Source organism: Phoxinus phoxinus (genome assembly GCF_949152265.1).
Source record: "Phoxinus phoxinus genome assembly, chromosome: 5".
NCBI classification, from domain to species: Eukaryota; Metazoa; Chordata; class Actinopteri; order Cypriniformes; family Leuciscidae; genus Phoxinus; species Phoxinus phoxinus.
Window position 1 is genome coordinate 30,027,993 of NC_136880.1, and position 27,918 is coordinate 30,055,910.

Here is a 27,918-nt window from a genome sequence, read left to right on the forward strand (position 1 = left end):
TTTTGGTGCTAGCTATATATATTTATATATATATATAATTCATGGTCACAAGCTCTCTGCGTCTTGGCAGATCAAGGTTTTTCCTGCCTTGATTTAGTGGTTATAAACTTGAGTGCCGGAGATACGGTTTAAAGTCACAATACATTTTCATCATATACTTTAACGTGGAGGTTGCCTAAACTTTTCATGCATGATTTAGGAAAACATAATTGACTTAAGAATGGGCATTTAAATGAAAATTGATAATGTGTTTTAATTGATTTGCTTGTTGGCCCATACACTTCCATTTTATATGCATTTCTCAATACGTATGTTTACATACACAACTTTTTTTCAGTTTGAATGAACCCAATCCGATTTCAGATTCTGAAACTTCCGTTTACATAAAAAAATATGCACAAGGTATTTTTGAATCTGGTTGAGAAGATTCAGTTCAATTATTCTTCCCCACTATTGATCAGATTATTTCAGGTCTACACCAATACAATCAATATTTAATTCTGATCGATTAATGTGCTTACATGAAGGCTTTTCAAAGCCATTGCGCCATTACTAACAGATTATTTGGGTGCATGTAAACCTAGCTTTTGAAAATGTATAGTAAGGAATTCTCATTTTACATCAGCAATTTTGACAAAGCAGAAGCTTTCAACATGTTCCTTTTGATAAACTGAAACTCTAACATGTAGAACGAGATCATGCCCCACGGCCTCAGTTGTTACTCTCCGACTCCATGAGGCAAAACCCTTGACCCGCTCACTGTCTGTCCTGATACTGAGGGGCCTCGACAGTAACTTCAAAAGCCAGAGGTGTATCAGATTCAGACAGGCCCGAGGAAGCTGACAGATGAGCCCGTGTTGTGGGAAGCCGAGGAATTTACAGCACACGCCTTTCATCTCCATTGGTGGGCTTATTGTACTGACGACACTAGCCTGGGGAGTCATAACAATAAAACAGGAAGTGTGGAGCTGATACATCTAAACTGCCCTCCCCCCTCACCTAATCACCTCACACATCATAACAGCATTTAGTCGCCCAAAATAGTGAGGCTTTTTTAAGTGATAAAATTTATAAATAACTTCAAAATATGACAGTTAAAAAAAAAAGAGGCAATAGAAGAAAAAAGTCAGGTTTTTTTTCCATTTATTTTGTTAGTTGAATTCCTATAAAGGGTGAAGGAAATGATGGTCACAAAAGGTTTTTCTTTTCTTTTTTCCCCACAAAGTTTTCTGAAGTCACAGTGATTTAGACAACAACAAAACCAGAAACTTCAAATCTTTACATAAAGAAGGAAAGGCAAAGAGTCTACAGAAGGTGGACAACTGTAGCCACACCTTTCCTTCATTATTTCCAACAGCAATATGAACATTTCAAAGCCTGCTCCACCCATACTCCCCCCACAAAAAAAATCTCAGAAACAAATAGATATAATTATATATTTATATTTATAATATATTTACTCTTTAAAAATATAACTTCAGTCTAGTGACTAACATCTGTACAAACTACAAAAATAAAAATTTAATATAAATAATTTATATGGCATGACATACATTTGAAACAAAACCCCTATGCAGGACCCCCATCCCCTACCCTTGTCTCCTGTCTGCCCAAGCCACTCCTGTCCTTAAGCTTTACATGTGCTTTAGATTGCTTATTTTGCGTTGTCTTCCAGATACAGTAGCTACTTGGTTTGTTTCTGTTAAAACATACTTTGTTAAATAAAGAGATAGAGAGTGAGAGAAGCTGCCACTTACATTAACACTTTTCCCTGCATTTATTCTGGCAGTGACTTGACCAATACTGAATGAGCTTTTGGCTGAAATTGGACCTAAGAAAGAACTGCATTGCAGACAGAATACTAAGACTAGCACCATAGCTATTTATCTGTCCCTACACTGGCCTTATGGGAGAAGCCCAGAGGGCAACTACCAGGTAAACTATTGCGCAGGGTTTTTGCTATGTACAAAGCAGCCAACAAGATGACAAAAAAAGAGAAAACAAACAAGCAAAATAAAAATATCCTTTTGCACTCACACACAATTCCCTTTCTGAACGATATTTGGGTAAACTACACGTTTGCCTGATGTCTCCCAAACCTTTGCTGGGGCATATATAGTGACAAACTGAAGCTTACTCATGTATGGCTAAAATAACCATAGAGGAAAAGCAACAAAAAAAAGTGTCATTTAACCACCACTTCAAGTATATAAATGTAGCCTGCAAATGAGCATATAACGGAATAATGGAACAGAAAACATTAGACCCATAGTTCTGCTGTTCACTGCACATTGTATAGACAGAGCATTTCATGCTAACAACGATGTGTAAAACCATGAGAGAGACAATGAGACCATATCAATGACAATGCTGATCCTGAACAGTATAGTGATGCAACAGTTTGACAAATTAATTTTTGTAAGATTAAAAATTAAGAAGGCACAATGGTTGCTGTCAGTAAAAAAGTTCAATAAATACAGGAAAAAAACCTGGAAATTTCAACTGAGAAAAACTGTTATCTATATAGGTTTTGATTTTGTACAGTGCAAACAAATATAAGTCAACATCTTTGAACAAAACAGATAAGCTTCCTATTGGCTGCTGTTTAAGAACTTGTTAATATAAAGTTAAATCTTGGCTTATGTTGGGGAAAGGGGTACTGCATATTTTCAAGACACGTCATCTTAAATTTGAAGAGTAGCAGCAAAAAAAAAAAAAAGAACACTGACCTTGCATTTCAATAACCAATATCATTTCACTTATTTTTACATATAGCTCATTTTACAATCTATACATCTGACATTTACACAAGAGAATACACCAGTTATACAGCACATTTTAAAATAGTTTCCCTCTTTTTAGTATTAAAATATATATATTTATAAATGTCTAAGAAGACCTTTTTAATAATTTTAAAATAAATCCTCTTGTCTGTGTGAGGTCTATGTACAGTTCAAAGAGATAAAAGACACTGGGCTGGGGTTGGGAACTTCCCAAAAACAGATTCCAGACAAAGGGATGTGGGGGCTGGGAGCAGTCTAGCAATCTTTGGCTGCTTGAATCCATGCACCACCTGTAACATGCGTAAAAGATAGAACATGGTCACGATCAGTACGGACAGATGCCTGCTTTTTAAAAATAATCTAAAATACACAAATCTCTAGTATTGGGATATGAAATATTAAGCCATAAAAAGGTTAAAATCTTTACCTTGTGTCTGGTTAGCTTGATGCTGGCTTTTTTCTGTGGATTCCAGATCTTGAAGTTCTAAAGAGTCCCTCTTATAATGTGTAGCTTTCCCATATGTTTGAGAAGTCCTCTTAGAGTCATCAAAAGAGTCTGACTCGTTATCCTCAAAACCCTCGTGCATGTAACCCTGGTACGACCCCGGCAAACTGGGGTGCACTGCCACTGTCACAGAGGCTGTTGCTGTAACCATGGTGATGGCATTGTTAGAGCGCTGCAATGCCCCAGGGCTGTGTGCTGGGGCTGTAGTCCTGTTTTGCTGCTGCCCTCTCCCTGGTTGTGGCCCTGGGCCACACTGAGTAGTCCTACGAGGACAGTGGGCCCTGTCGCTAGGTAAATGTTGTCTCCTCTGCCCTTGGTACTCGTGTTTGTTGTCCCATCGTGTGATCTGCGAACTGACAGAGTTGACCGCATTCTGCGTTGACTCGCTGTTTTGTCCTTTAGAGCTGCTTTCATCAAAAGGCTTCACCACCTTGGAGGCAAAAACAAGCGCAAAACACATTACAAAAGTGTTCAATGGCAGCTACATCGTAAGCAGTTTGATTCCTAATGTTTTATGTCAGGTCGACTTACTGTGAGCTTAGGGAAGCTGGGGTTCTTGCTTGCTTCAAGCAGAATATGAGAGGTTGGCGGTTGAGCTGGTGGTGTGATGTATGTGCTCCTGTCACAGTACTTATACTCCTCCTCACCGATGCCAGACGTTGTCGTAGTTTCAGAATAGTATTCAGAGTCAGAGGTCTCAGAGAACGCCTGACGTGGTCCTTTGGGGATGTGCCCAGCATAGTACCCATGGTGGTTCATAGGAGGAGGCATGGGCTCAGGAGAGGGACTTTGCAAATGATTGCCGTTGTTAGCGGGTATGACCTCAGCTGGTGGGCCCATAAGCGAAAGCAGTACCGGAAGTAGCACCAAACCGTTCAGGATCCCCAACAATGTTAGTATAGCCAACACTGCAAAGAAGTATCTGCAAAAGAGAACACAAATTGAGAGAATATTAAAGCTAAAGCAGCCATCAAACATCCACAGCATATTCAAACAAGATATGAGACAATGTAGTCATCATCCAAGAGAGGAAGGTAATTTACAAGACTTCTTGTAGGATGCTCTTATTCATAGTTTATTCCCTACATTCCCTCTCCTTGCTTCCTCTGGCCTGGCGACCTAACAAAGCCGGAGAGAAATTCCTGGGTTCCATCTTTGTAGCTAGTGCTCACTCTCTCTCCCTCTGGGAGCCCTCATCTATCACCACTGCCCTGCCACTTCCTGAGGAGATGTGTTTACATTAGTGAGCAGATTCTACGCGTCAGAAACAGTCACCCCTCTCCATTGCTTTTCCCCCTTTGCTTCCCTCCCTCTGGCTAAAAGCTGCCACTGCTGTTAATGCAATTTTCTCCTCGGCAACTTAATACCCTCTCTTATTAAGATCCTATTTCACCCTGGCCAGGGCATGCCACCTTTCTGTTTACACTGGGAAGGACAGGCCAGACCTTTGCTTTCTACATTTTTCTTCCTCTTACTCTCTCCCTCCTCCAGGCCCTCAACAGCCATGTTGGTTCATGAGCTAATCACGCAACACAATCATGGATATCTGCTAAAAGGTATTTCTTTCACATGTGCAATAAAATGTTCTGCGTAAAACCTGTAAAACGGACCCTAGAGTCCATCAACAAGAGTTCCTGTATTCAACAAGTATTCTGAGTGCGAAGGGGATTTGTTCTGACAAATATCTCTCTCATTAGTCCAAACCGTTCTGAGTAAGACTAATACTAAAACTAGTTATTTTCTCAGTGGAGGTGACTAATGCAGGAACATTAATCCAGTGCTGAAGACAAGCAGGAAACACCACCCTCCAACTCCAAAGCCAAGAACCTGGAGGTCTGGTTGGCACAGGCACTAGCGGGTCTGGTAGAGCAGTGTAAAGGGGTGCAGAGTTGCTTAAGACTGAAAACGTATGTTTGAACGAAGGGGCCTAGGGAGAGGGTGGTGAATGAGGTTTCCCAGGCTTTAGCTCTTGGGTGAGTGCTAGAGGTTAGCAGTAGAGACTAAAGATATAAGGCTGAGAAGTATAGGCTAAAGATATAAAGCTGAGAAGACCATTATTAGTTTTGCACTGTATACAGGCTTGCGTGTTAACATGTAGGGCTCACTAATAGGCTGCAGGGCTGTGAGGGTGTCTGCGCCTCTGTGCTCCAGCTCAGAGCATTGAGGGAGGGCTCTGATTCACCACAAGAAAGACAGTGCATGAGAAAATTAGAGAGCACTCCAGTTAAATGGTTACACAAAAAAGAGACAATTCAGCTGTTTTAGCTGTGGTTCAGAATTCTGGAGGTAAGAAAAAGAGGAACAAAATCTGGAAAAAAATCTGGAATGTTCTTTAACCTCCCACCCTCTGACCATTTTTGCTTCTGTCGCATCTACAAGAACCTTGGGTTTAAGAAAGAAAGACAGAGGGGGAAAAGTTCATCTTTGGCATATCTGCTTGGAGCATTCCAGACATACAGTGGAAACTGCTGTCCACTGACCCGTGTCCTCCAATGAAGCCTTGTGTTTACTTTGGCTGTCTGAGAATCGTCAAACAAATGAATAAAAAAACCCTGTTAAAAAGATTACAAGTCTGACGGTCATCACACCATTGAACCTCCATTTTGGATCTATTTTGGTTTTGTCTCTATCACGGCTCCCTAAGGAACTGAGACCTGTACTGTATCACAGAACCTCTGGTTTTAAAATACTATAATTACCTATTTTCAGTCATTATGCACAGTCAGGAAGAGGTATTATTTAAATTGACCTCTAAAACCCAAATTTCCAAGGTGGCCCGTCTGGGTCTGTGCATACAACGTGCCACTAACAGAGACTCTGGTCAGAATTATATGCCATTTTTAGACCAGTCTATGCTATGGGTTTCTCAGATGGAGACAAGCAAGTCTGCTTTCATTCCCTCCACTTCTTCCTCCCAATTCTTTCATGTCTGATTCATTAACATAGATGAATCAGACAGCTTGAGTGTGAACCGTTTTCTTTTTCAGTCATCTCTCTCTAAGGTGATGGCTGAAAACAATTAGAAGAATCACATAGTTTGAGTGACATTTTGATAGGAGTTTGAGAAAGGCACAATCATCCTTTCATCACAGTTTGTCATGTTCATTGAAAACATGAAGGCTGTTTAAGAATGGAAAAAATCAGACAAAGCAGCCAACCATCTTTGGCTGCACTTATGTCCACCTTTTGTTAGTTAAAGGCGCTCATTCTGTCTGACAGTCATGTATACATGAAAAGATTGGAAAAGGGGTGCATGTTTATTTTAATAAGTCAACATTCCGAAAGTGGAGCATGATTTATTTAAGGAGTAAAAAAGAAAAAGAAAAAAATGGGGGGGGGGAAGACTAAACCATCCACGGGCCCCGCCTGGGTTAGACCTCCAGAGTAGACCTAGTGTTAGGAATTCTGTTGTTTATATAAACTGTAATCTTTTCCATTCCAAGTCAGGGGTTGGAAAGGGTGGCTCGTTCTAAGAGGGGCCGCTGAGCTTGTTCTCCTGTTTATTCAGTGTCCCATAGCCAGGAGATGTTTACAGCAATGTATTTATGCTACTCCCCAGCTAGAGGGCCAGACCTCTCTCTCTCTACATCTAAACAGGACCTCCCACTGTGAATGCCCCAGTGCTGGCACACCACTTGCACCAAATGGTTTGCTCCAATCCCCAACCCCCAATCTTTCCTCCAGCTTTAGCACTGTCCTAAAACAATCTGCTCTAACACCCTCCTGCAGTTACCTGAAGACCCAAACCTCTTCCTCATATCCAAGTTACTCTTTGGTGCAAAAAGTGGGTGCTTGAAAACAAATGATCAAGAGATATTTAAAATTTTCAACATGCAGCTATGTTGTGCTGGGTCCTTCAACTAAGTAAATTTTGTGTCATGGGTCTGTTTTTGGCGGCTCTCTCAAGGTTGTGGTTTGCTTTCAGCGGAGCCCAAATCCATTTGAAAAACCCCCACTATTTTGCATTAAACCAGGCGGAAAAGCTACGCAAATGCAATGGCTAGAGGGAGTTCACAACCAAATGATTGGACAGTTGACCTTCTCCCCACATTTAGGGTGCAAGTGTGTGCATGTTGAGTCACGGGACAGTGGGTTGTATATTTACATGTTTACAAGCAGCTGCTGCACTCCATTGATGTTTCCTCCATTTGTTGTGCATTCAAGAAGCTCATGGATGTTTGTAAGAGTGCTGTGGTGGTCTAAGGGCAGTTAGAGACTGACAACACCAGGTGATGGGGAGGCAAACGTTACCACCTGTACCCTAGAGCCACATGGACAACTGTCTCCCTGACTAAGGCCTGCCACCATTTTAAAAGGCAGCATATGGGCTGACCTCAGAGACCTGCCTGGAGAAGTGTCAATCACTCACCTCATAATGAAGTCAAACTCTGAGCCAGCAAGCATGAGCACTCCCAGCAGAGTGGAGATGGCGCCGTCAATCACAGGAGCGAACATATGCTCCATAGCCACGGCTGAACGTGTGTTCCTGTCCCCAATGGCAGTCAGGAAACCCTACAACAGTTAGAAAATAGAGAGAATGAAAATGTATTTCTGCTATTTAAATCGAATAGAGAAAATAGTGATGAATTACTGTGCAAGATGATCTTACCAGTGCAATGTGCACAGTAAACTCCACTCCAATACCAACGGAGGCTATAAGGATGACCACAGGAATGGCACTCAGCTTGATACCAATTAGGCCCATGATGCCAAAAAGTTCCACTGTCATCATGGCCAAAATAAAAACCTGGGAGCGAAAAAAAAAAGAATTGCACATTAGCAGCTACAAGCACAAGAAACTATGTGCATTGAAATAACTCTACATGAATCACAATGCAGAAATAAATCACTCGGCCAATATCCTCTACATTTCACTGTCATCTGCCTCAAGTATCAGATTACTTAATGGCCATGTCATTGCCACTCCCCATGTCTTCTCATTTTCAGGAGTACGGAAATTAGTGACACTATATGATAAAAGAGCATAAGGACCATTCTGCTCTTGCGTTCCTGGTGAAGTGTAGTCCTAAGAGCTTTCCTACTCATGAGAAACTGTTTTTTAATACAATAAATAGGGAACTTGGTTAAGTCTTTGCTCTGAAAACCTTTGATGTTGGCAGGGGTCCCAAATTAGTCATGCTTTAATTGGAGATGGTAAAATCTATTTTACTATGGCTCCATATAGGCTGTGAAACTGAAGATGACAACCGATTTTGAGTAAAAAGAAAAAAGTGCACTAAACAGTTTTTAAATAAATGCATAAGTGCAATAGGCATTTACACTCAAATGAGCTTGACATATTGCAGCTAAGCCAGAAATACATGTCAACCAAAGCCAATGGCTACTTCTAGTTTCCTTGATCCTTCATGTTGATCTGAGGACCCCACCAGCCTGTGTGAAACACCTCCTAGCCCCTAAACTAACCCACCCACTACCCCCACTACATCCAGTCCCTGATGGATGGGTTTAGCAGGCCAAGGTCGTGACTGGGCAGATCTGTCCTGTCCCCAAATTTCTGGACAAAGGCAGTTGGAGGTAAAAGCCTTCAGGAGAGCTTTGCATTTCTTCTTTAGAAAGTCTTGCTGCCCTCATTTGAATGACAAAAGAGATGAGGGGGAGAGTACGTATATGTGTGACTGTGTGTTTATATGTGTCTATGCAAGCAGCACCCTCTAGACAACCCGCAAAGACCCTCCCCAGAAAACTGCCCTGGTGGCAAAGTTATTGAGCTGTGTTGAGGGGATCAGAGAGAAACAAGAGAAATAAGAGAATAGAGAAAAATGCTAGAAAAGAAGAGAGTTAGAAATGGATTAGGGTGAGAGGAAGGCAGACTTACAATGATGCCTGCAGTCCAGGGGTTGAGCAGGAGGATGGCGCACACCAGGAAGGTGCAGGCAAGCACTACGCTGATGGACAGCAAGAACCAGTGGCGCAGACCAATGTACTGTTCCCAAAACAAAAAGGGGTAGCCATTGGGATAGTTCTGGATTCCCTGCCGCATGAACTCCTCGCAGATTGTGCGCACACTCTCAATGGCTTCAATAAAGTCTGAGGCTTGTCTGAGGCCATTTAGGTAAAAAGGAAACTGAGCAAATTCTAGAGGCTCTGCCGCAGGGACTGAAAGAGAAGAGAAGTAATGCTCTTAGACACAAACACATGCTACTTCTGAAACATATCCATAAATACTGTATGACAACCTGTGCAATGTCAGCTTCTGGGTTTACTTACTGCGAAGGTTCTCCCCAGTGGTGTCGTACTTATCATGGATCCACTCCCGAGGATGGGGGTAAAAGTTGGCTTGGGAGGCGGCATAGCCCAGCGGATCATTACTGACCCATACCGTCAGGTAGATGTAAAAAACCTCTGGTGGAATGAGACCATCCTCATCCACCAGGCGACGGGATGTAAGCTTTAAAAGAAACAAAATGTGTAAATGTAAGTTTTGGGATAGACAGCAGTTTTGAAGCAGTATTTAAACTGAATGAACCAATAGTTGACCACACACCTGGCTGTAGTTGAAAGGGTCTTTCTTAGAGCCCGTTTGTATGAGAAGCTTGTAGGCCAGTGCTCCATCCTCTGTGCCATTGCGATAGCTGTCTGAGGTGATCCTGCCAGCTTCCCAATCAGCATCAAATGTAGCTTGAAGACCTACATGGTTCATGAACATGTACAATTAGACCAACTGTGAGAAAGACGTTCAAACCTTCCTACTTTTCTATTCACAACTCGGTAAGGTATGGCAAAAGATTGTTAAAATCACTCCTCCCTTAAATAGGGGACAAAAAACTTGGGTCAGATTTAATGCCAATCCACACACACAAACAGGCATATAAACCAAAAGCCCCCCCCCCCCCCCCCCTTTGCTGGGTTCTCCATTTTTCTGCCTGGTGCTGAATAAATGTGTGTGGGCTGAATAAACTAACCAGAGAAAGCCTTTCGTGCTCTCCAAATTACAAAGTCTGGCAACAGCTGAAAAACAGTTTCCACAACCATTCTGTAATTACAGAGATCTCCTCACAAGAAAAGGAAATAGCAATGGGGAGAAATAGAGAGTTTTTAAACTACCTTCAGTTTCCACAGCCTTTTAAAATAAATAGCTTCTTTTCAATTTGTTGGGTTATAACTATTGTGGATTCACCTCACGGTTAGTACAAACGCTCTCACTACAAACTAATGTGAGCAGAGGGGTCACAAACAGTCTGAGATAACCCCTGACCCTCCCATAATCCTTTCTATGTCCAGGTTGGAGGAACACAAAAGCCGATGACAGAAGTGAACTTTCACTGAACTCTTTCTATCACCTTCAGAGATAAGAGCATTTCCCACACAACGAGTGAACACAACTGAAAATGCTACTTTATGTGGCATCTTTCTTTCATCTATGCAATCTATGCAAATTTATTTACTAATATTTTGTAGATGCTGATATATCCTAATCAATGACTAACACAATAGTGCAATACTGACAAGTTATGGTCTAACATTTTTCAGACTAAGATTTAGCATTTTTAAAAATAGTAGTAAAATCAGTAGCCTTAGCAAGCACCGCTAAGGAAAAAGAGCTCATTGTGAAACGAAGGCTTACCTTTGAGCCAATCCTGGAAGTAGTGCAGCCACATTCTGGGAAGTCTGTGATTGCTGTCTTTAACTACGTATTTTACAGAGTTGAAGGCATTGTGAAGTTGTAGTAGCTGTCTTTGAGAACGTGCATAGTCAAAGCCATCCATGGTAACCAGGTACATGTTATAGAAGGAGAAGTATTTAAACTGGGCAGTGATGAAGTCGTACTCCTTTGTATCCCTGGGGACAATATCAGTCAAGTAAAGTCCATCATGAACCATTGTGGTACCATAGAGGCTGAGGCTCAGAAGAGCCACAAAAACGACAACCACTACAGTCTTAGTTTCAGGCTTTAGCAACAGAGGGGCATACTTTTCCCGGGCAAAGCTTGACAGATTCCAGCGAAAAAAGGGCAGAGGCACACACTCTCGTCCCTCTTTGGGCTCCTCCACCTGAGCTAGAAGGTCTCGGGTGGAGCTGGAGGTAGTGAACAGCTGGGAGCCGTAAGGGTCAGCGGTGGGAGTGGGTGTGGATATGACCATGGATGGAGGACTGGTGGATATTTGGGAGGTGGGTGGCAGGATGGTGACAATATGTTGGCCAGCTGCATCACACTGGGTGAAGGCCTGCACAGTGGTGGTGATGTGGGTGCTGGTGGTTATAGTTGAGCCAGTGTAGGTGGTGGTGGCTGGAGCATGCTGGTGGTTGTCGTTAGCGTCGGAGAACTCCTGAGGCCGGATCTGGATCACCCGAGACGAACAGGGACTGGAGAAAAGAAACATCTCAGTAAACATCTTGAGTACCACAGGCTTTGGCATTGTAAAATGGACTGAGATTAAATAAGAGGACAGTGCATCTTAGTTACCTGTAGAAACAGCACAGGATGTCCAGTCTTTTATCCTCCCGCCTCTGTAGGTCCAAGCTCAGAATGGCAGGGAAGATCAGCAGAACCATGGCAAAGTTAAAGACCACCACAATTGCTGCCTGAAAAAAAGAGTGAGAGAGAAACTTTAGGAAAGAGGCCAAGTCTTTTCGTTCATGAGTTCTACGCTGCCACCCGACTCCACAGCTGCTGTCTGAACTTGATAAAAAAACTCTGCATTCAGGATCCCTCGCTGTTTTAGTGCCTCGGATTGAATCCCAGAAAGTAAAATATGCACCCTAAATCAACCAGCAACCCCCTCCCCCATCACTCCACAAATAGTCAACAATCCAAGGAAAGGGGACTCCCAAGGTCACAGCGAGTCTGAGCAGAACCAACCCCCCAACTCCGCCAACCTCAGACAGACATTACATTCCGTATCATTACAGCACAGACCACCCAGGGTTAGCCTGGGGAGATCAGAGAAGCACAGTCTGATGGCTGGGTGATATAGTGATATATATTCCATCTCATTTCACCCCACCTGAAAAACAGGCTATGACATTAGTTGGATGTAGGGGTTTGACCTTAAAATAGAGAGAAAGAATGTGAGAAAGAGAAACAACAAATGCTATCCTCACTTTGAATTAACTTTGACTGATCATTTATTAAAGCCACGTTTCATTGCCAATCTTATTGGTGACCACTCCTGCCAGTTTTTCTGAATGGGCATCACAGGGCGCAATGGTTTATGACATGTACTCACACTCAAAATACACAATCGTACCTGAAGTGAGAAGGCCCTGAGAGCAGGAATAGGCACTAGGGCAGCCATGAAGAAAGCAATCATGTTATTGATGGAGGTGAGAGCCACACTGGTGCCAGTTCTTCTCAGGCAGTCACCTGTTCTCTCCTATGAAGAGAAATGGCAAGGAATGAGTTGTGATCTTCAACAACAACAGAAAGTCACTTTCATTTCACAACACTTTCATCCCCTAGAAGGCATAATTCAGAGTGTGTTCATGAGATACCTTAAATGGGATGCTAGATCTGGCCTCGGTGAAAGAATGAGCCAGCAAGAACATGTCATCAACTCCAATGCCCAGGGCCAGGAATGGCAGCACCTGTGGAGGAACGCAAAGCTCTGAATTACAGCCAAGCCCTGAGGGTGAGTGTGAATTTAAGACGTTTAGGTGTGTATTTACCTGCGTGGTGGCGGCATTGAAGGACAGCCCCAACAGTGAGCACAGTCCAAGTCCTGCAGCAACAGATAGTGCGACTAGCAGCACTCCTGCCAGCCCTACAGCACCCTGAGATTTAGCACAGTCCCAGCGGAGCATGGTCACGCATGCGTATGCCAGCTGTGCATAGAAAGAAACATGTAAGGGAATAGCTCCACACATATGGAGACACACTCATCACATTTCCATTAGCCTTAACTAGAGTTTCCACAGTAATGGATGTCTTACCATGAGCAGATAACCACCTGCCACCCTGATTACGCTGACGTCGGAGAAAGACTTCATGATGTCATTAAGAGTGGTGGTAGAGAAGGCGTAAACACTGGAGGAAGAGTTCTGTGGAATGCTCCCATGGACAACCTAGAAACAAAAATCACAATTTTAAACATCAATCCAGAGAATGCAACTACATGATTTTGAGTATGTGTATTGGAAAGAGCATATGTATCTGTCAAATCAAAGATACCTCTTGTGACTCACTGTAATTTAATCAATTTCAGCATTTTAGCAAAGTTGCTTAACCTAGCATTTTGTTTTGAACGAACTTGTGCACACATTGCAGAACACAAAACAAAAATGTAATTACTTTTTCCGATAAGCATCAAAAACATTAATTCTACTGTGGGCCATACCCTCATCCACCTCTTATTTTATCATAATAACACACAAACAAGATAGCACGAGACCCTATGAAGCTTGACAAGCGAGAAATAATGAGCACAGATGCCAGAGGGCAGAGGGCAGATGGATCAGTTGAGATCACATGGTCTCTCAGGATACTCCATCAGCACCATGAATGGCCGACAAACTTAAGGGGAAAGGAATACCCCTGCACTTTGTTTTTACAGTGCCCTATCCCCCCGACCTCCCCTGACTCCACTTCCCCTTCTCTTGCTCTCTTTCTGAGGCAGTAGCCATTATTGAAGGCTCTTCTCTCTCTCTAATTCTCTCTCTTTCAGTCAGCATGCTGGGTGTCAGTTATCACAAAAACAGCTTGTTCCTATAACTGGGAGTTTGTCAGTGGCCTCCTAGGAAGACTCCGTTTACTAGGCAGCTGAGGATTGGTGGAATTCAGGCAGGCGATGCCATCCTCTGGTCTAAAGAAAACAACCCTCTAGCACCACTTGTGACCTCCTACACTCTTTTTACCTTTCCACCCCAGCCGGGAACCCTTCATGGTCACTGAAATCATTCAGACCTCACAAAGTGACCCTTTGGGATCTGTTATGAAATAGGAAATTACCTCAACAAACTTCCTCTGCCAGGACTCCAAGATGGCAGTGGCCTTGTCCTCATTCCAATTGATGTCATGGATCTCATAATCGTCTTTAAAGTGCTCATAGAGCTGTTTGGGACTCATGAGGAGGAACATGGTTTGAAGAGCCTCCGCACTGTAGGGTTGGAAATACAGAGGACTGTGTGAGATCAGAACGTACAAATATGCATGTGCAAATACCATTGTGTAGCAAGGTGAGTTAATAGGCAGACATGTTATAATAAAGGCTGAAATTATGTGTGTGGTCCCTCTCAGGCTGCTGTAAATCACACTTCCACTGAGATTAGAACAATGCTCAAATGCTGGGCAGAAGGCCAATGTCCCGCTCTCTGCAGATACTTTCATTTATTGCAGATTAAACTCTGCATTGAACATACACATACACATTTGATATTAAATTACAGGTGTCCAATACATTTGCTTTTGCTTTTAGTTTACCCACAGTTTGTTTACTTTGTATCATATGCTCTTTTTCTGTTGAATGTGTTTTCATTTTCCTCCACTCTGCATTTCAGATCCGTCCATAGGTTATGCGGCTGTCCATCATGTTTAATTGGTCTTTCCTATACTGGGGTCAGAGGGGGAAACTGATCCCTCTTCATGTAAGGAATTCCTTGGATGTGTGAGGTTATTAGGAGTCAGAACGATTCCTCCCTCTCTCTCCACCTCTGTCTCTTTCTGATTTTCTCTCTCACTTTCTCTCTTGTCAGGGCCTCCTAAGAGAGGCCCACCCACATACCCCCTCCTCATGACTCTCCTTCTTTCTTTCCCCCTTTCTCACCTCTGCAAGGCATTCTGGGAGTCCTTTACTCTTTCACCCAGGATCAACTCCTCCTGCCAGTGCATGAACTTCTTGGAGAAACCATGGCAACCACCCTGAAGTTCAGCAGCAATGTCGGGGACCTAAATAAAACACAAACCACACATTTAAAATCTACAGACTCATATTAAGACATCGTCATTTGCATTACAACACTGTTCCCACCTGCCATGGGTCCTTATTAGGGGCACTGTAAGGGCAGTCTGTGTCGTTAGGATCCAAGCATGGGCGGTTCATATAGGCATGGCCAACCTGAGCCTTATCCAGCATCTCTCGAAAGCCCTCTAAAGATGTAAACTGGCTCAACTCTTCCATTAGCTTGAGGGGGTCCAGATTCATCCACTGAATGTCAGGCATACCCCTACAACAACAGACAACAAAATTGAGACACATTTTAAGCAGGCTAAATTATTTCTACAACTATTTCAAACGATAGCATGCTTTTTCCAAGGAATCCCTCTTTCCCTGCAGCTGCTTCTCCAAGCCTGCCGGCACCAGTCCCTCCCTGGTGGTAGTGGACTACAGATGCCGCATAAAGTAGCGTTTATTATCCTGTTACACGGAGGGGCATAATGTGCCGGCGGTCTACAGGCTGCTGTCTCTTAACTTTGTGCATCGAGTCATAACGATTACCTCTGCCTCTAAAACATCTTGATAAGGATAAAGGCGGGCAGTGAGAATGCTGGGAAGGGCTGTGCCGACTACCTTGAATGCTGCTTTGAGCTCAGTGTTCTCAACCCCTCAGTCTGCAGTTTTTAATCTATCTTCTCTCAGTCAGTGGGTATTGAGAGAGTGAACTGTTGTCTATTGACGTGCCAATGACTAATTCTCTAGGTGCAGTTAAATTACAGTTGGACTCTTTTAACGTTCTAATTTGTTTCAAGGGAAGTCTTCAGTAGGGATGGTTCTTCTGGGAAACACTAATAACAAGAAGATTGCAAAATTTTAACAATATTACATTATCAAGGCCTTGAAAATTAAAACTATTATACATCACAATAAAAATAAAAAAACACTCCCAGTCAACACCTATGTAGCTAAGAAAATGCCTCAGAACCCAGAGTGATACCCCCTGAGTGAGAGAGGGGCCTTTCACTGTGATGGGTATTTGTGGGTAAAGAAGAATAAAAGTGAATAGTGTCCTAACTCCAGGACCAATCTCACTCTAATAACTCATGAAGAGCAGCTTCAAATAAAGCTGGTCCTCTCCCATTCCCACATACCAAGCGCCTTTGCTCCTGCTTGCAAAGAGAGTCTCCTTTATCTCCTATTTTTTGCTTGAGTGAACCGGCCTGGGCCCTTTTGTTTTTCCATAGATTGCTGCTCTTTGTTCCCTCAAGTTTTTTCTCCCTCCCTCCCTTTCTCTCTCTCTCTCTCTCTCTCTCTCTCTCTCTCTCTCTCTCTCTCTCTCTCTCTCTCTCTCTCTCTCTCTCTCTCTCTCTTTCTCTCTCTCTCTCTCTCTCTCCTTTAGAAAAAAAAAACAGCTGAACTGAAGCGGAAGCCTGAGAGGACATTAGCCTCTGTGGCTAACGCAAGCCCTCTTCATACATGGCCAAATAGATAAATTAAGACAATGAATAACAATATTTTTCAAGGCCACTCATTCTTCTCGGAAGATCGGCAAAATTGACAGAATCTGTCTTAACCAATTGAAAAATAGCCATTTTTTTTGTCCAGCATGAATTTAGAATACAATTTATGGGGGGAAGGCTGGCAGCATAGAATACTGTACAATTTAGACATTTTCCTTCAACATAATATTAAGGAGGTATTTTGGGTGGAAGTGTAAACTACAATGTCTAATGTCCACAGTTAATTTCTCCCACTGTTCCGTCCCTCTTTTTTCTCTCTGGGCCCACAACTTGAATAATGCCCATTTTATTTGTTATAGAATACAATTGATCAATTTTCCTTCAACAAAATATTAAGGAGGTATTTTGGGTGGAAGTGTAAACTACAATATCTAATGTCCACAGTAAATTTCTCCCACTTTTCTGTCCCTCTTTTTTCTCTCTGGGCCCACGACTTGAATAATGCCCATTTTATTTGTTGGACAACTTACAGCTCCAAGCCTGGGCGATTACCATGAGAATGCACAGTGTTACCCAGTGCTGACAAAGCCGGGCCCCCTCCAGGGCCCCCTCACTGATGGACACTCACTCGTAAACTGAAAGAATGCTTACCATTGTCTGACCCAAAAGCTCCCCTGCCCGCCCCCCCGCCCAACCTTCCCTCCTACCCACCCAGTAGCAGTCATCTCCCTCTCTCCCCTTTCCATAAGGGCTTCTTCAGGCTGGGGGGATTGGGTGGTGGGACAGGGGTGCAGGATCAGAGATTGTCCTGTAAAGCCCCCTCACCACACTGATGACAACTCAAGCCCCAGTGACGACGGAACCAGGCTTCAGCTTATCAACAGACTAAATAGAGCTTTTGCTAGGGGCTTGATGTTAGAGTTTGTCACACCCAGCGCCGTTTTGGTTGAAGGTAAAGCCCAATTGTTAGGAGCGTGTGGTATATGGGATGGGGGGTGATGGGGGGGGGGGGGGGGGGGGGGTGATGCTTCAGAGCTACAGTTAAGCTTGAGCTTATATATTAATGATAGTCTAGTCAAGCTGTGTATGACTTAATTAGAGATGTCATTATATATTAATTTAGAATAGGCAGAATGCTTACGGTAAGTAGGCGGAGCCTCCCTGCAACTTGGAGCCTTCCCAAAAGCAGTCCAAAGGAGTCACGATCATACAGGGGAAAAGCTTGTCAATCATCTGGGAGAAAGAGCATATAATCTTTGGTAAGGCGTATTTTATGGCACAGAAAAAATAGCAAGTTATTAAAATGAGCCCTATAATAGCTGTCTGAGGCACTAAGCAAAAATAAATAAGAAACTGATTTGGGAGAAAGTCAAATAACGCATAAAAAAACATGCTTACCCTCTCAATCATGACATTTTCAATAATTGGGACTCCAGATTTGAAGCAAATTTTATTAAGATCCCAGGATCTGTGGGAAGAAATCACACAACCACATATTAAAAGACTGGCCCTCATGTCTGTAAGTGTTTGAAATTTCCTGTAATCCTTCAGGGGGTTGCACTCACTTTCCATAAAGAGACACTTGAACTTTGCTGGCTGACAAAGCAGCCTCCAGGTGGAGCAGCAAAGACTCCTGGGTAAGAATATTGGTTCCCTCTTGTTTGGGTGTCTGTATGAGCATCTGTGAGGTGAACACTGACTCCTCTCCCTGCTTCTCTTTTGTGTAGCGTAGCTCCTTGCTTACCCGACTGCCAGCTGAAACAGACAGACAACATGGTTTATTTTCAAACATTCAGAAAGGACATTTGCAGTCATTATGTTTTTATTAATTTTGACTGTGGATAAAAACAAGCCAGAGGAACAATATAGTTCTATGTTAATGGTCTCACTGCAACAATTGTTTAAACAAAGAAACAACCATGATCTTCAGTGAGAGGTTAATGTCATAATTAAACCCAAATTAAACTGAGATTAAACATGCAAGTTCTCATTCCCCTGTGTACTCTCTAACTAACCCCAGAAAACAGATGTGTGGATCACATTTATGTCTCTAGCACCCTAAAGAGTGGAAGTACTCCTTATGACATGACCCACAATTTCACACAAAGTTTAATTAATGGCTAACTCTACACTACTTAGCACAGACTGTGGTTCCTGATTGGAAGGTCCCTTAAGACTTTAGGTCTTTCTTGATCTACATGTCACATCCAAGATTTGAGCAGTAAATTGAAGGAGGGAGCAAGGCAGAAGAGTACAAGCAGAAATGCTGTTCATGTGGTATGTTGAGTCGGAACGAAAAGTATCAAAGAGTGCAGAGGAAACTCCCGAGTCCAGCCTCCTAATTAACGGAGGCGGTGATAAAAAGAGGACGCGGGGTATCTGCGACCATGCCAAATGCACATGAAACACACCGGCCCAGATCAGAGCCTGCCCGTCTGCCCCTCCACTTCCCAATACATGATGACAAGCCTGCAGTGGCTGGCTGAGCCCACCGAGCCACTTTTTCTCCCCGGCACATCTCGCTGCCTGCCTCAGTTAATTGAGAGAGGGAGTGGAAGAGAAAGAGACATGGAGAAACAGAAGAAAACAGAAAGAGAGAAAGAGAATAGTACTGTTGTTGTCAGGGTAGCTCACAGCTTTGAAAGTGGCTTAGAGCTGAACAGAAACAAAGAAATTGCACCACAAATATAAATTCTATGTGGTTTGCCCTGTAGCTTACCACTTTAAAAATGCAAACATTCCCTCTCCTGGTTCCATTCATGCAGCTATCTGACATGCAGGTTACATAAACACATTACTTCAAAAAATGTGGCGGCCTAAATCTGAAGGCTGTATCCATTTGCAAAACGCAAACACGCATTTGTGTCGTTATACGGACAGCATGTTCATATTTAATGCATTCAGGCATCTGCAGGAATTGAGCTCCAATCCTTGGGCCTGTAATTACAGGGGCTCCTGAAGTAAATTATAGCTATTTGTGTCTGGTTCCTCCCATCTGGACCACCCAGCTAGAGGCCCGAGTGGGCCCCGCCGCTCAGTCACCGCTCCACTCAGCCACCCTCCAGATGGGAGCTTTGCTCTGTTCTCTCGGCTCACTGCTGCTGTACACTTAAAGAGACAGGCACGCAAATACTTTCACAGCCAGAAACACAACAAAAAGAAAAAAAGAGTGGAAAAAAGAACTGTGCACAAGATTGATCTGAGTACATTTGAGACATCACAGACACCTAGGGGGATTTCAAAGCATCTTTGCTTTGAGTTACTGGGGCTGAAACAGGGTAGAGAAGTCCATGGTTATGAAAATAAAACCAAAAGTCAATAGACACCAAAGTGAAGCATAAAGGTGTTGTGTGATATCGATGCAGCAATACTCCCATGCAGAGCTTACTGTCTCCAAAGCAGAGCCCCTCCTTCCTTTGTTACTTTCATTTTTCACAGCCTTGGGGGTGACATCACCATCACAGGCCAATTATCCATGAGGAGGGTCCGACCAATGTTCCCCAACATAGCCAGAAAGGAAACCAGCCTCAATGTCTCACAGATTAGATAGTTGTACAGTGGATCCTGTAAATATTATCTAGCAAATAAAAAGCTGGAGCTAATCTGCAGTCTGCCCTAACTGGCTGGGACACAATGGTAGCAAGCTTCAGCTAGCTTGTCTCAAGGTCCCACCCAGGAGCAAACCAGCAAAATGAGCTGGTGTGAGGGGGTTCCCTCCCAGTGGGCAGTATGGAAAGTGACATGTAATTAACTATGGAGAAGAAGCCCCTTGCTCCCCGGTGTCACCCTGCCAGTGGACCCTGTCAGCTCCAATCTCACTCATGTCCACCCTGGCACGGCCTATCCAATGCTCTGCAACATATCACCCACAACTGCATGCTTACATTGACCTAAAATAAAGTTATGGTTACCATATTGATGCATAAAGGGGAGCAAGAAAATGTGGTTTGACTAAAAAAGGTTAAGAACAAAAATCGCTTGGTTACAATAACGATCATGTTAAAATTAACTGAAAGATTATGCAAAAATATGCCTTTACTGTCAAGATTTGAGCATTTGAATATGGTGCAGTACCAATACGCAACAAGGTCTAAAACCCAGTGCTTTCTCCATTAGGACAGGCCACCTTCAAAGTGTTGTGGGCCAGATTAGAGGGATTAAGAGGCTTCTGAAAGGACTCACGCTGTTCTGGAGGAAGTCCCACAAGGAAGAGTGCTGAAAGAGACATTTTTACCTGTTTTCACCACCCAAGTAAATCCAAGAGCACAGATACACAGTCGGGTGCCAGTGCGTGCCCACGCACACACACTCTCATACACACATTCATTCTCTCTTTCTGTTTTCCCCTTTTCTTCCACACACATTAGTATATGAAACCACCACGAACAAAACAAGCCGGTCCAGCTCTTTCGCCTTGGTCCCGTCAAGCCCCCATAATGTCCATTCCAAGCTCTTTGTTTGATTTTTTCTTCCTCTTCTTTCCAGACACATTATAAAGACAAGAAGGATAGATTTGGCTCAAGTGCAAATCTTTTTAAACATTTCAGCTTCACTGCAACTCTTAATCACAAGGAGTCTCAATGGCTTGACCATGACTGAGAGAACCACCCCATTTTGCCCCAATACAGTGGCAGATGGAGACTGATCCACCTCTGCCTCTATGAGCTCTAACTCAAGGCCACCAAGAGACTCAATGCAGGTCTTTGTCAACCTAATTTTTAGTCACGTTCGGTTGTTTTCCAACAAACACGGAAAAAAATTAAGAGAGAAACTCACTACAAAAGCAGCTGGACCTTGTTTTTTCCCAGCAGATAAAATAATGCTAAAGAGAGGGAGGAAGAGCTGGCTTCATAGCTTGTCTATGTGTGTGAAACGCATGCATGTCATCTTGTGCATCTCTCTGACAGAACTTTTTGGCCTTGATGATAAAACATCATGCACTGTAACTCAAGTAAAAATATTAAAAACAAATCAAGAATATTAAACCTATGCTTGAGCTAACACCTATTCAGACCTGATACTTCTGTCAGCATTGACATAAATTTCCACCGGTTCTGGCATTTAGGTCCTGGCCATTTCCATATGTATAGCCTTCCCTGTACTAATTATGCTAATCAGCCCTAGTGTTGGCTGCTGTGAAAAATACCCACATTAGGCACTCCACTGGCTGCTAATGCAGCTTAATGTGTGGTTGAAACATACATTCATCCCACGGTGAAAGGCAAAAATTTTCCACGTTGCTGGTTTCATTCAAACTGGAAATGAATTTATTGAGCCCAGAAACCATTTCTTTTCCACCACGTACCAAGAAAATGTTTTTTTTTTACCCTAACCAAAAGGACAAAGTGTTGTGGAGGACAAAAAGGAGACTTTTTTCCCCAAAAAAGTGACCAGTTTCTTTTTTTTCCAGCATGGATCAAAGAGAATGACCCTTGTTGGACTGAATGTAAGAAATACTGTCTGAATCAGGCAGCAAGAGGGGCATCTTCTTGGGGGTCTGGACTCCTCCTGCCTCCGCTGGCGTTGTTCTAGTAACATTATTTTAAAAATATAAACTGAAAGGTGTACCCTAGCACTTCTGCCATGGAGCTAGACCTCGATTTGCCTCTCTATCCTAGATATGAAATGTGTTCTGGTGCTGCACTGACAACCTTTGGAACTGCAACATGCTCTTAACTACCCAATGGTTAAAAAACAAATGCAATGCCAAACGAACTGATTAGGTTGAGAGAATGAAAACTCTGGCAGAGGGATTGTAGCCTTAATTGGCAACGCTCTGATTTAGGGTAGAAAGTTGCTAAACTCTGAGAAGGGATGCATTCAGTTCTTATGGCTGTTCTTGAGTAATGGGGGCTGGATGGCTGGCCTGTGTGGAGTGGGGGGTTGAAGTAAACATTTTCAACTGACCCAGGTTGACTCTGGCCTTGTTTGTACTTTCTACTGGTGAGGTCTAAGTCTCAGCAGTTAGAGTTTATTTATGTAGCTGGGGTACTGTGGCTTGCCATTCACCTCCAATAATGCTTCATAGAGCTTTCTTTCTCTTGAATCCGGCACCAGGACTGGAAGACTGTATTTTCTAATGAATTATTGCATTTACCTCGCATTTCTTTTTTGTTTAGATAACTGCTCTTAAAACTGAACTGTCCACATGTGTCTGTATAAATTCTGGGCTTGTGCTGGTTCCACCAGTATACATGTATGTGGACAAGGTCATTCATGCAATGAATGTGTATGTTCTTTTTTCCTCTCTTCTACTGCCTGGTGGCTTCATAAAACTCAAGCGGGCCTGCTACCCAGATATCTGGGTAAACTTTTAAACTTTTTTAGTAATGTTTGTACAGCTTGTCTGTGTGTACACGTCTGTCAGGCACACCGAAATAGTGTCAAAGCGGATGAGAAAAATTAAGTTACGACTGTATACGAGTACATAAACATGTCCGTCTGTTTGAAAAAGTTTGCCGTTTGTTTAGCCCGACACACATTTTGGCAATGACCATTAAATGCCAACAATCCTTTTGGCCAGCTTTACTCAAGCATATAATCACATATCAAAGTGTGCTTTTTTTCGCCTCACACCGATAGGCAACTTGTCACTGCCAAAGCTTTCCTCATCCTTCGCTCTAAAAAACTCAATAAAATATAAAAATCCGCACAATTAAAAGAAGATGTGGGACAACTTCTCAGTTTGGTGTCAGAAACCGAATGAAATAACTTCAGCTCCTTTGAAAACACAACTTTCTCAATCCTTTCTCTCCCTCTCTTAATTCTCCAAACAAATTCCCCTCTGCAATCCGACACTGCACATAAGAAGAAAACATGAGTAATTTAAGGCTGTAGATTCTAGAATGTTTCTTCTCTCACCAGCCCCCAAACCGTCACCCTACATTTCATTTTATCACCTCTTTCTCACGCCTCACACTGCAAACAAAAAATCACACTTTCCCAAGAATTATCCAATGATTTAAAAGGATAACTCACCCAAAAACCTTTATGTCTTGCATTTTTAACTGGGACACAATAAGATATTCTGAAGAATGTCTCAACTGTCTTTCATTGTACAAAGAAAACCCAGAAATCTATTAGCATACAACGTTCACAGTCAGATATTCACTCTGATGTATTTTAGGCCAGGTTGGATGGATATCTCTACATTTCTATAGACAAAACACACAGTATTCTTCAGAGGATGTCTAAAACCTGATTACTAAACTGTAGGTTAATTTTTATAAGGCATCTAAACACAAGGTTGTTGCTTTTTGCACATCATTTGATGGAAGGCGGAAGCTATTACGGGTGGTCCCTGAGGACATGGACACTTGGTGGCCTGTGTGTCATTTAGGTGGGGGCTAGAGCAGAGGTGAAAGAGGGACAGTCACCGCCTCAGGGGTAAGTAATGAGGAGCCATATTCTCCAAAATGCACAGCTGGGCAAGTGTGAGATCCACAGGCCCTGGCTGCTTTACTATTTTTTATAGCTCCCTCAAACACAACAGATTTGAATTTTTGTGACAAAAAGGTTGTAACATTTAAAAATGTAACTGATCTATCCTCAATCTTTGAAATGGAGCAATGCCTTTGCTATATTAATTTTATGATAAAAGGTTTTGGCTTGGCAGGTCACTGGAAAGTCCTCTTAATATATGCAACTATTTAGCAATCGCTAACAGCACCAGAGACCTTTCTAAATTCAATTCCCAATCACAAGACCTATTATAAAACTCTTTTGTTTGTCCCTGTGACTTTTTATGTGTATGTGTGCAGAAGTGAATGTGTGTGCCTGTGTGTGAGAACTAACCTCTCCTTGTTACCATACCACTTACTCCCCATTCATCCCAGAGCAGCTTTGTCAATGGGCTATTGGGGGAAACAACACAGGCAGAAACTTTAGAAACACAGGCACTGCCTCTTAAAGGCACAGCGTTCCTTTTCAGCACTTTGGCGTTTCACTCCAGGAGCCCCATGCTTTATGCCTGCTTTACATTAAAACACAAATTTCACTGCCAACATCTGACAACTCCCTTTGCTTTAAACTCCATCTAACGTTCCCACCGGAGAGCATTAGTTCATATATCTCGACATTTACAGTTCTGAATATTTCAACAGTAATTATAAACTTTTTGCCTTGAACTGACTTGCTGAAAGCCTTATTTTCTGACTATGATGTTGTAAAAAACAACAACAACAAAAACAATTATAAGGTACCACCATTTATTTAAAAATAAACCAATGCTGAGCATGAACATGTTTTATTTTCAAGTGAAACTACAAAATACAAAATAACGACTCCCTTGTGCGTGTGCATGTTGTGTGTGTGAGTGTGAAACAGGTGGGTAAACTTCAGCTGTATTCACTTTTTTTGGTAAAGGGGGGTGCCTTTATTGTTGAATGGAATCCAAGAATAGTGAAGGACCACACAGCGAGCATGAGGGGGAGGGTCAGCACCTCAAAGATGGCTAACGATTCACACACAGCCCATCTGTGCAGGGGATCAGCAGTGTGGCGAAAGCCTAGGGGGCTTAGAAGGAATTTGGCAGTGTGAAAACCAAATAAAGCTGCCTGAAAATGCACAGATAAGTGAGGTGCACGGAAAGGACGTCAAACGGGAAAGGGGAGAAAAAGAAAACATCAAGCACAGCTCCCACCGCAAACAATATAGGCTGATGGAGAGAGAACAAGAGAAGGCTTGCATGCGCTTGGAAAAAGAATGCTACGTGTGCGTGACAGGAGATATGGAATTCCAGAGGCCACGGTCTATGTCCGCTCAAAGATCCCGAGACTTCATATCAGAAGCCCACACAAGGTCTAGGTCTATATCGCCCGACAACAGCACCACAATCACATTTTCAATCAGTTAAGCTTTGTTAAGCTAAGCAAAGACAGTCAAATTGTTTGGGAGAGAGATCTAAAATTGAGTTGCACTAAAATGGACTATGTAAAACAGGCACTTTGCAAAGTGAAAAGTCACAGCATACAGCTCACAAATAACTTGATCCTGCAGATCTCCACACCGATCAGCCCCAAAAACCCACCCACACAGCGAAACATGAATGCTTGGACTCACCTTCCACCCATAGTTTCTCAATGTCCGTTTCAATGGCAGCGACCCGCAAACCAACAGACAGGGCTCCGAACACAAGCAGTCCAATGAAAAGGACTTTTCCACAGTGTCGCTGGATGTGACAGCCCAGAGAAAAGAGAAAAGCCTGGAACCTCGCCCGAATCCACAGTGGTGCTTTCTGTCCCACAGCTTTCCCCTGAGACACAAGAGAGGAACACTTATTCACATGTACAGTGATGCTATTTTAGATCAGTTGTAACACACGGTGCCCTGCCAGGATAGTGAACTGTCCTGACAACACACAAATCAATATTTAGAAGAGAGGTCTTTTTTTTCTTGTAAGACATTTCTTAAGGAGACACTGTCTATTTGTTGTCAAGCAGACAATGTAAAAGATGTTTGACAACAAAAACAAAGCAAACCAACTGAAAACAATAAGTGAATTACTTTAAAATGCAGTTTTAATACCAGTGTGACAATATCAGTACTGTTTTCTCATTAATCCACCCTAACTTGTAGTAAACACTAAAATCTCAACAACTTAATGTGTGTTCCTATATAACATGGCAACTGGCATGAGTTGGAGAACTTCATAGGCCTGTAAACATGTTTGTCATTTTGTTATATATATATGATTCTGTCCTTGTTGCAATAATTTCTGTCATTTGTACATTTTTCAATTTTATTTGTCACAATTAAATTAAAATATTCAATGAACTTGTTGTTTTCAAGTTTAGTGGGTTTAAATTTATTTATTTATTTTTTGTTAAGAAAGATGGCGAACTTTATAATACTTAACAATATATCATACAACATAACAGCTATATAAAAGCTTCTTAAAAGCTTTAGCCTTAAAGGGTGGAATGCTAAAACATATAGGATCATGTAACCTCAAATAAAAGCTGTCAAAGTGTTTCTATAAAGTATAACTATTTCAAAATATAACTATAATGTTTGTAATAAAACTATCTGTTATAACACAGCAGCGTGTGACAAAGACAGTGATTTTGTAAGCATTTTCTAGCTGGCTATTAAATAATCTAACATTTAATATTAGGCTACATTTTAAAAGATCAGAAATGTAATTCATGTATACCCAGATATTGCAACAACCTCACAAGTGTCTGTAACTGGCAGTCCTATCTGCAGTATAACTGGACATGTTTTGGTTTCACTCATGGGAGTTTTGACACATAGCCAAGCGTTCATGCGCTTCACTGATGCTTTGTCAGATCAAACTTAATCAGTGAATTCCTCAGCAGGACGCGCGCATTGTCAAACAAACACGCTATATTGTATCTAGACCAACCGGGCTGTAGCCTACTCTGAGGCAGCTTAGAGAAGTTTTAAACGTGAAAAATACTCAAAAACGCGCGGACTGAAGAGCTAAATGAATGGAGACTCGACTCTCATTCATAGAAGTCGCTGTCCGCACTCACACTTTCATATTTAGCGTCGTTTACTCGCCCTCTAAAACGATTTCCTCTTAATAAGCTTTGAGATGTAAATGTTGCCTTTTGATAATTTTCTTCTCACTCGCCTAAAAAGTAAATTCCCTTCAACACTTCCAAAACTACGCTTAAGAACGTAATTAATAGTTCCATGGCTCCCTTAAATACGAATAGCCAACAACAACAACAACGTAAATTATTCCAACAGAAAAGCGTTTGTCACCTTAGAAATCTGTTTTAACGCAAAAGCGGCGTGGCAGTAACTGGGTCTTCTTCGGATGAGGTCTGAGTTCACAGGCGGCAGAGAGCGTGTGTAACTTGGGGGTAAATCTCCTAAAACACCACCGGCCGGTCCCGGGTCTCTGGGATCCGAGGCCATAGTCCAAACGGGAGGCAGAAAAAGAAAGTTAAAGACAAACGCGGTGCTTTAGGCAGAGGCGATAATAGTAATAATCCAAGATTCGCGACACGCGCATCCACCGGGTTCAGCTTGAAGAAATATTCTCTAGTCTTTCCTTGAGCCAAAGTCTTCCAACTCCATCCCAACATTATGTGCTCGAATCCGTATAGATCCTTCGGTCTTCATTCGTCCAGCTATAGCGCGTAACTCGTTTTAAAGCAGAAGAAAGTCGCGAGCGGATTCCGCCAGTCTACCTCTGATCCTGTTGCAGTAACACTTGGAGAGGTAGCCCCTTTGCAAAGCCTGAAAAGGGTGGTTTGATGGAAAAGTGCTCTGGTTCTCATTGGCCGAGGAAGAGGCAAATTACTTTGCAAACATCTCCTATTATTAGCTGCTAAGCAACAGCTCACCAAAGTGGCGAGAGAGGGAGA

At 42.5% G+C, this 27,918-nt stretch overlaps 1 protein-coding gene across 2 annotated transcripts; it reads right to left on the minus strand.

Annotated features, from left to right (window-relative positions):
* Positions 1-1,143: 1,143 nt before the first annotated feature.
* ptch2 (patched 2) lies at positions 1,144-27,783 on the minus strand. 2 transcript variants are annotated; one of them, XM_079612037.1, is made up of 22 exons: positions 27,311-27,783; positions 25,640-25,832; positions 18,145-18,334; positions 17,978-18,047; positions 17,721-17,812; positions 15,213-15,408; positions 15,009-15,130; positions 14,195-14,342; positions 13,180-13,311; positions 12,916-13,071; positions 12,742-12,834; positions 12,498-12,623; positions 11,714-11,832; positions 10,874-11,613; positions 9,794-9,936; positions 9,517-9,697; positions 9,125-9,405; positions 7,898-8,035; positions 7,658-7,800; positions 3,820-4,210; positions 3,211-3,718; positions 1,144-3,073 (listed from the first exon to the last, which is right to left on the minus strand). In XM_079612037.1, exons 1-22 carry the CDS (start codon positions 27,464-27,466, stop codon positions 3,039-3,041), a joined length of 4,353 nt encoding a protein of 1,450 aa, XP_079468163.1. In that variant the 5' UTR covers positions 27,467-27,783; the 3' UTR covers positions 1,144-3,038. The 2 variants fall into 2 exon arrangements, with proteins under 2 accessions (XP_079468163.1, XP_079468164.1); XM_079612038.1 differs by lacking the exon at positions 27,311-27,783 and adding an exon at positions 24,374-24,432 and having other exon boundaries at positions 25,640-25,758.
* Between the last annotated feature and the right edge of the window lie 135 nt (positions 27,784-27,918).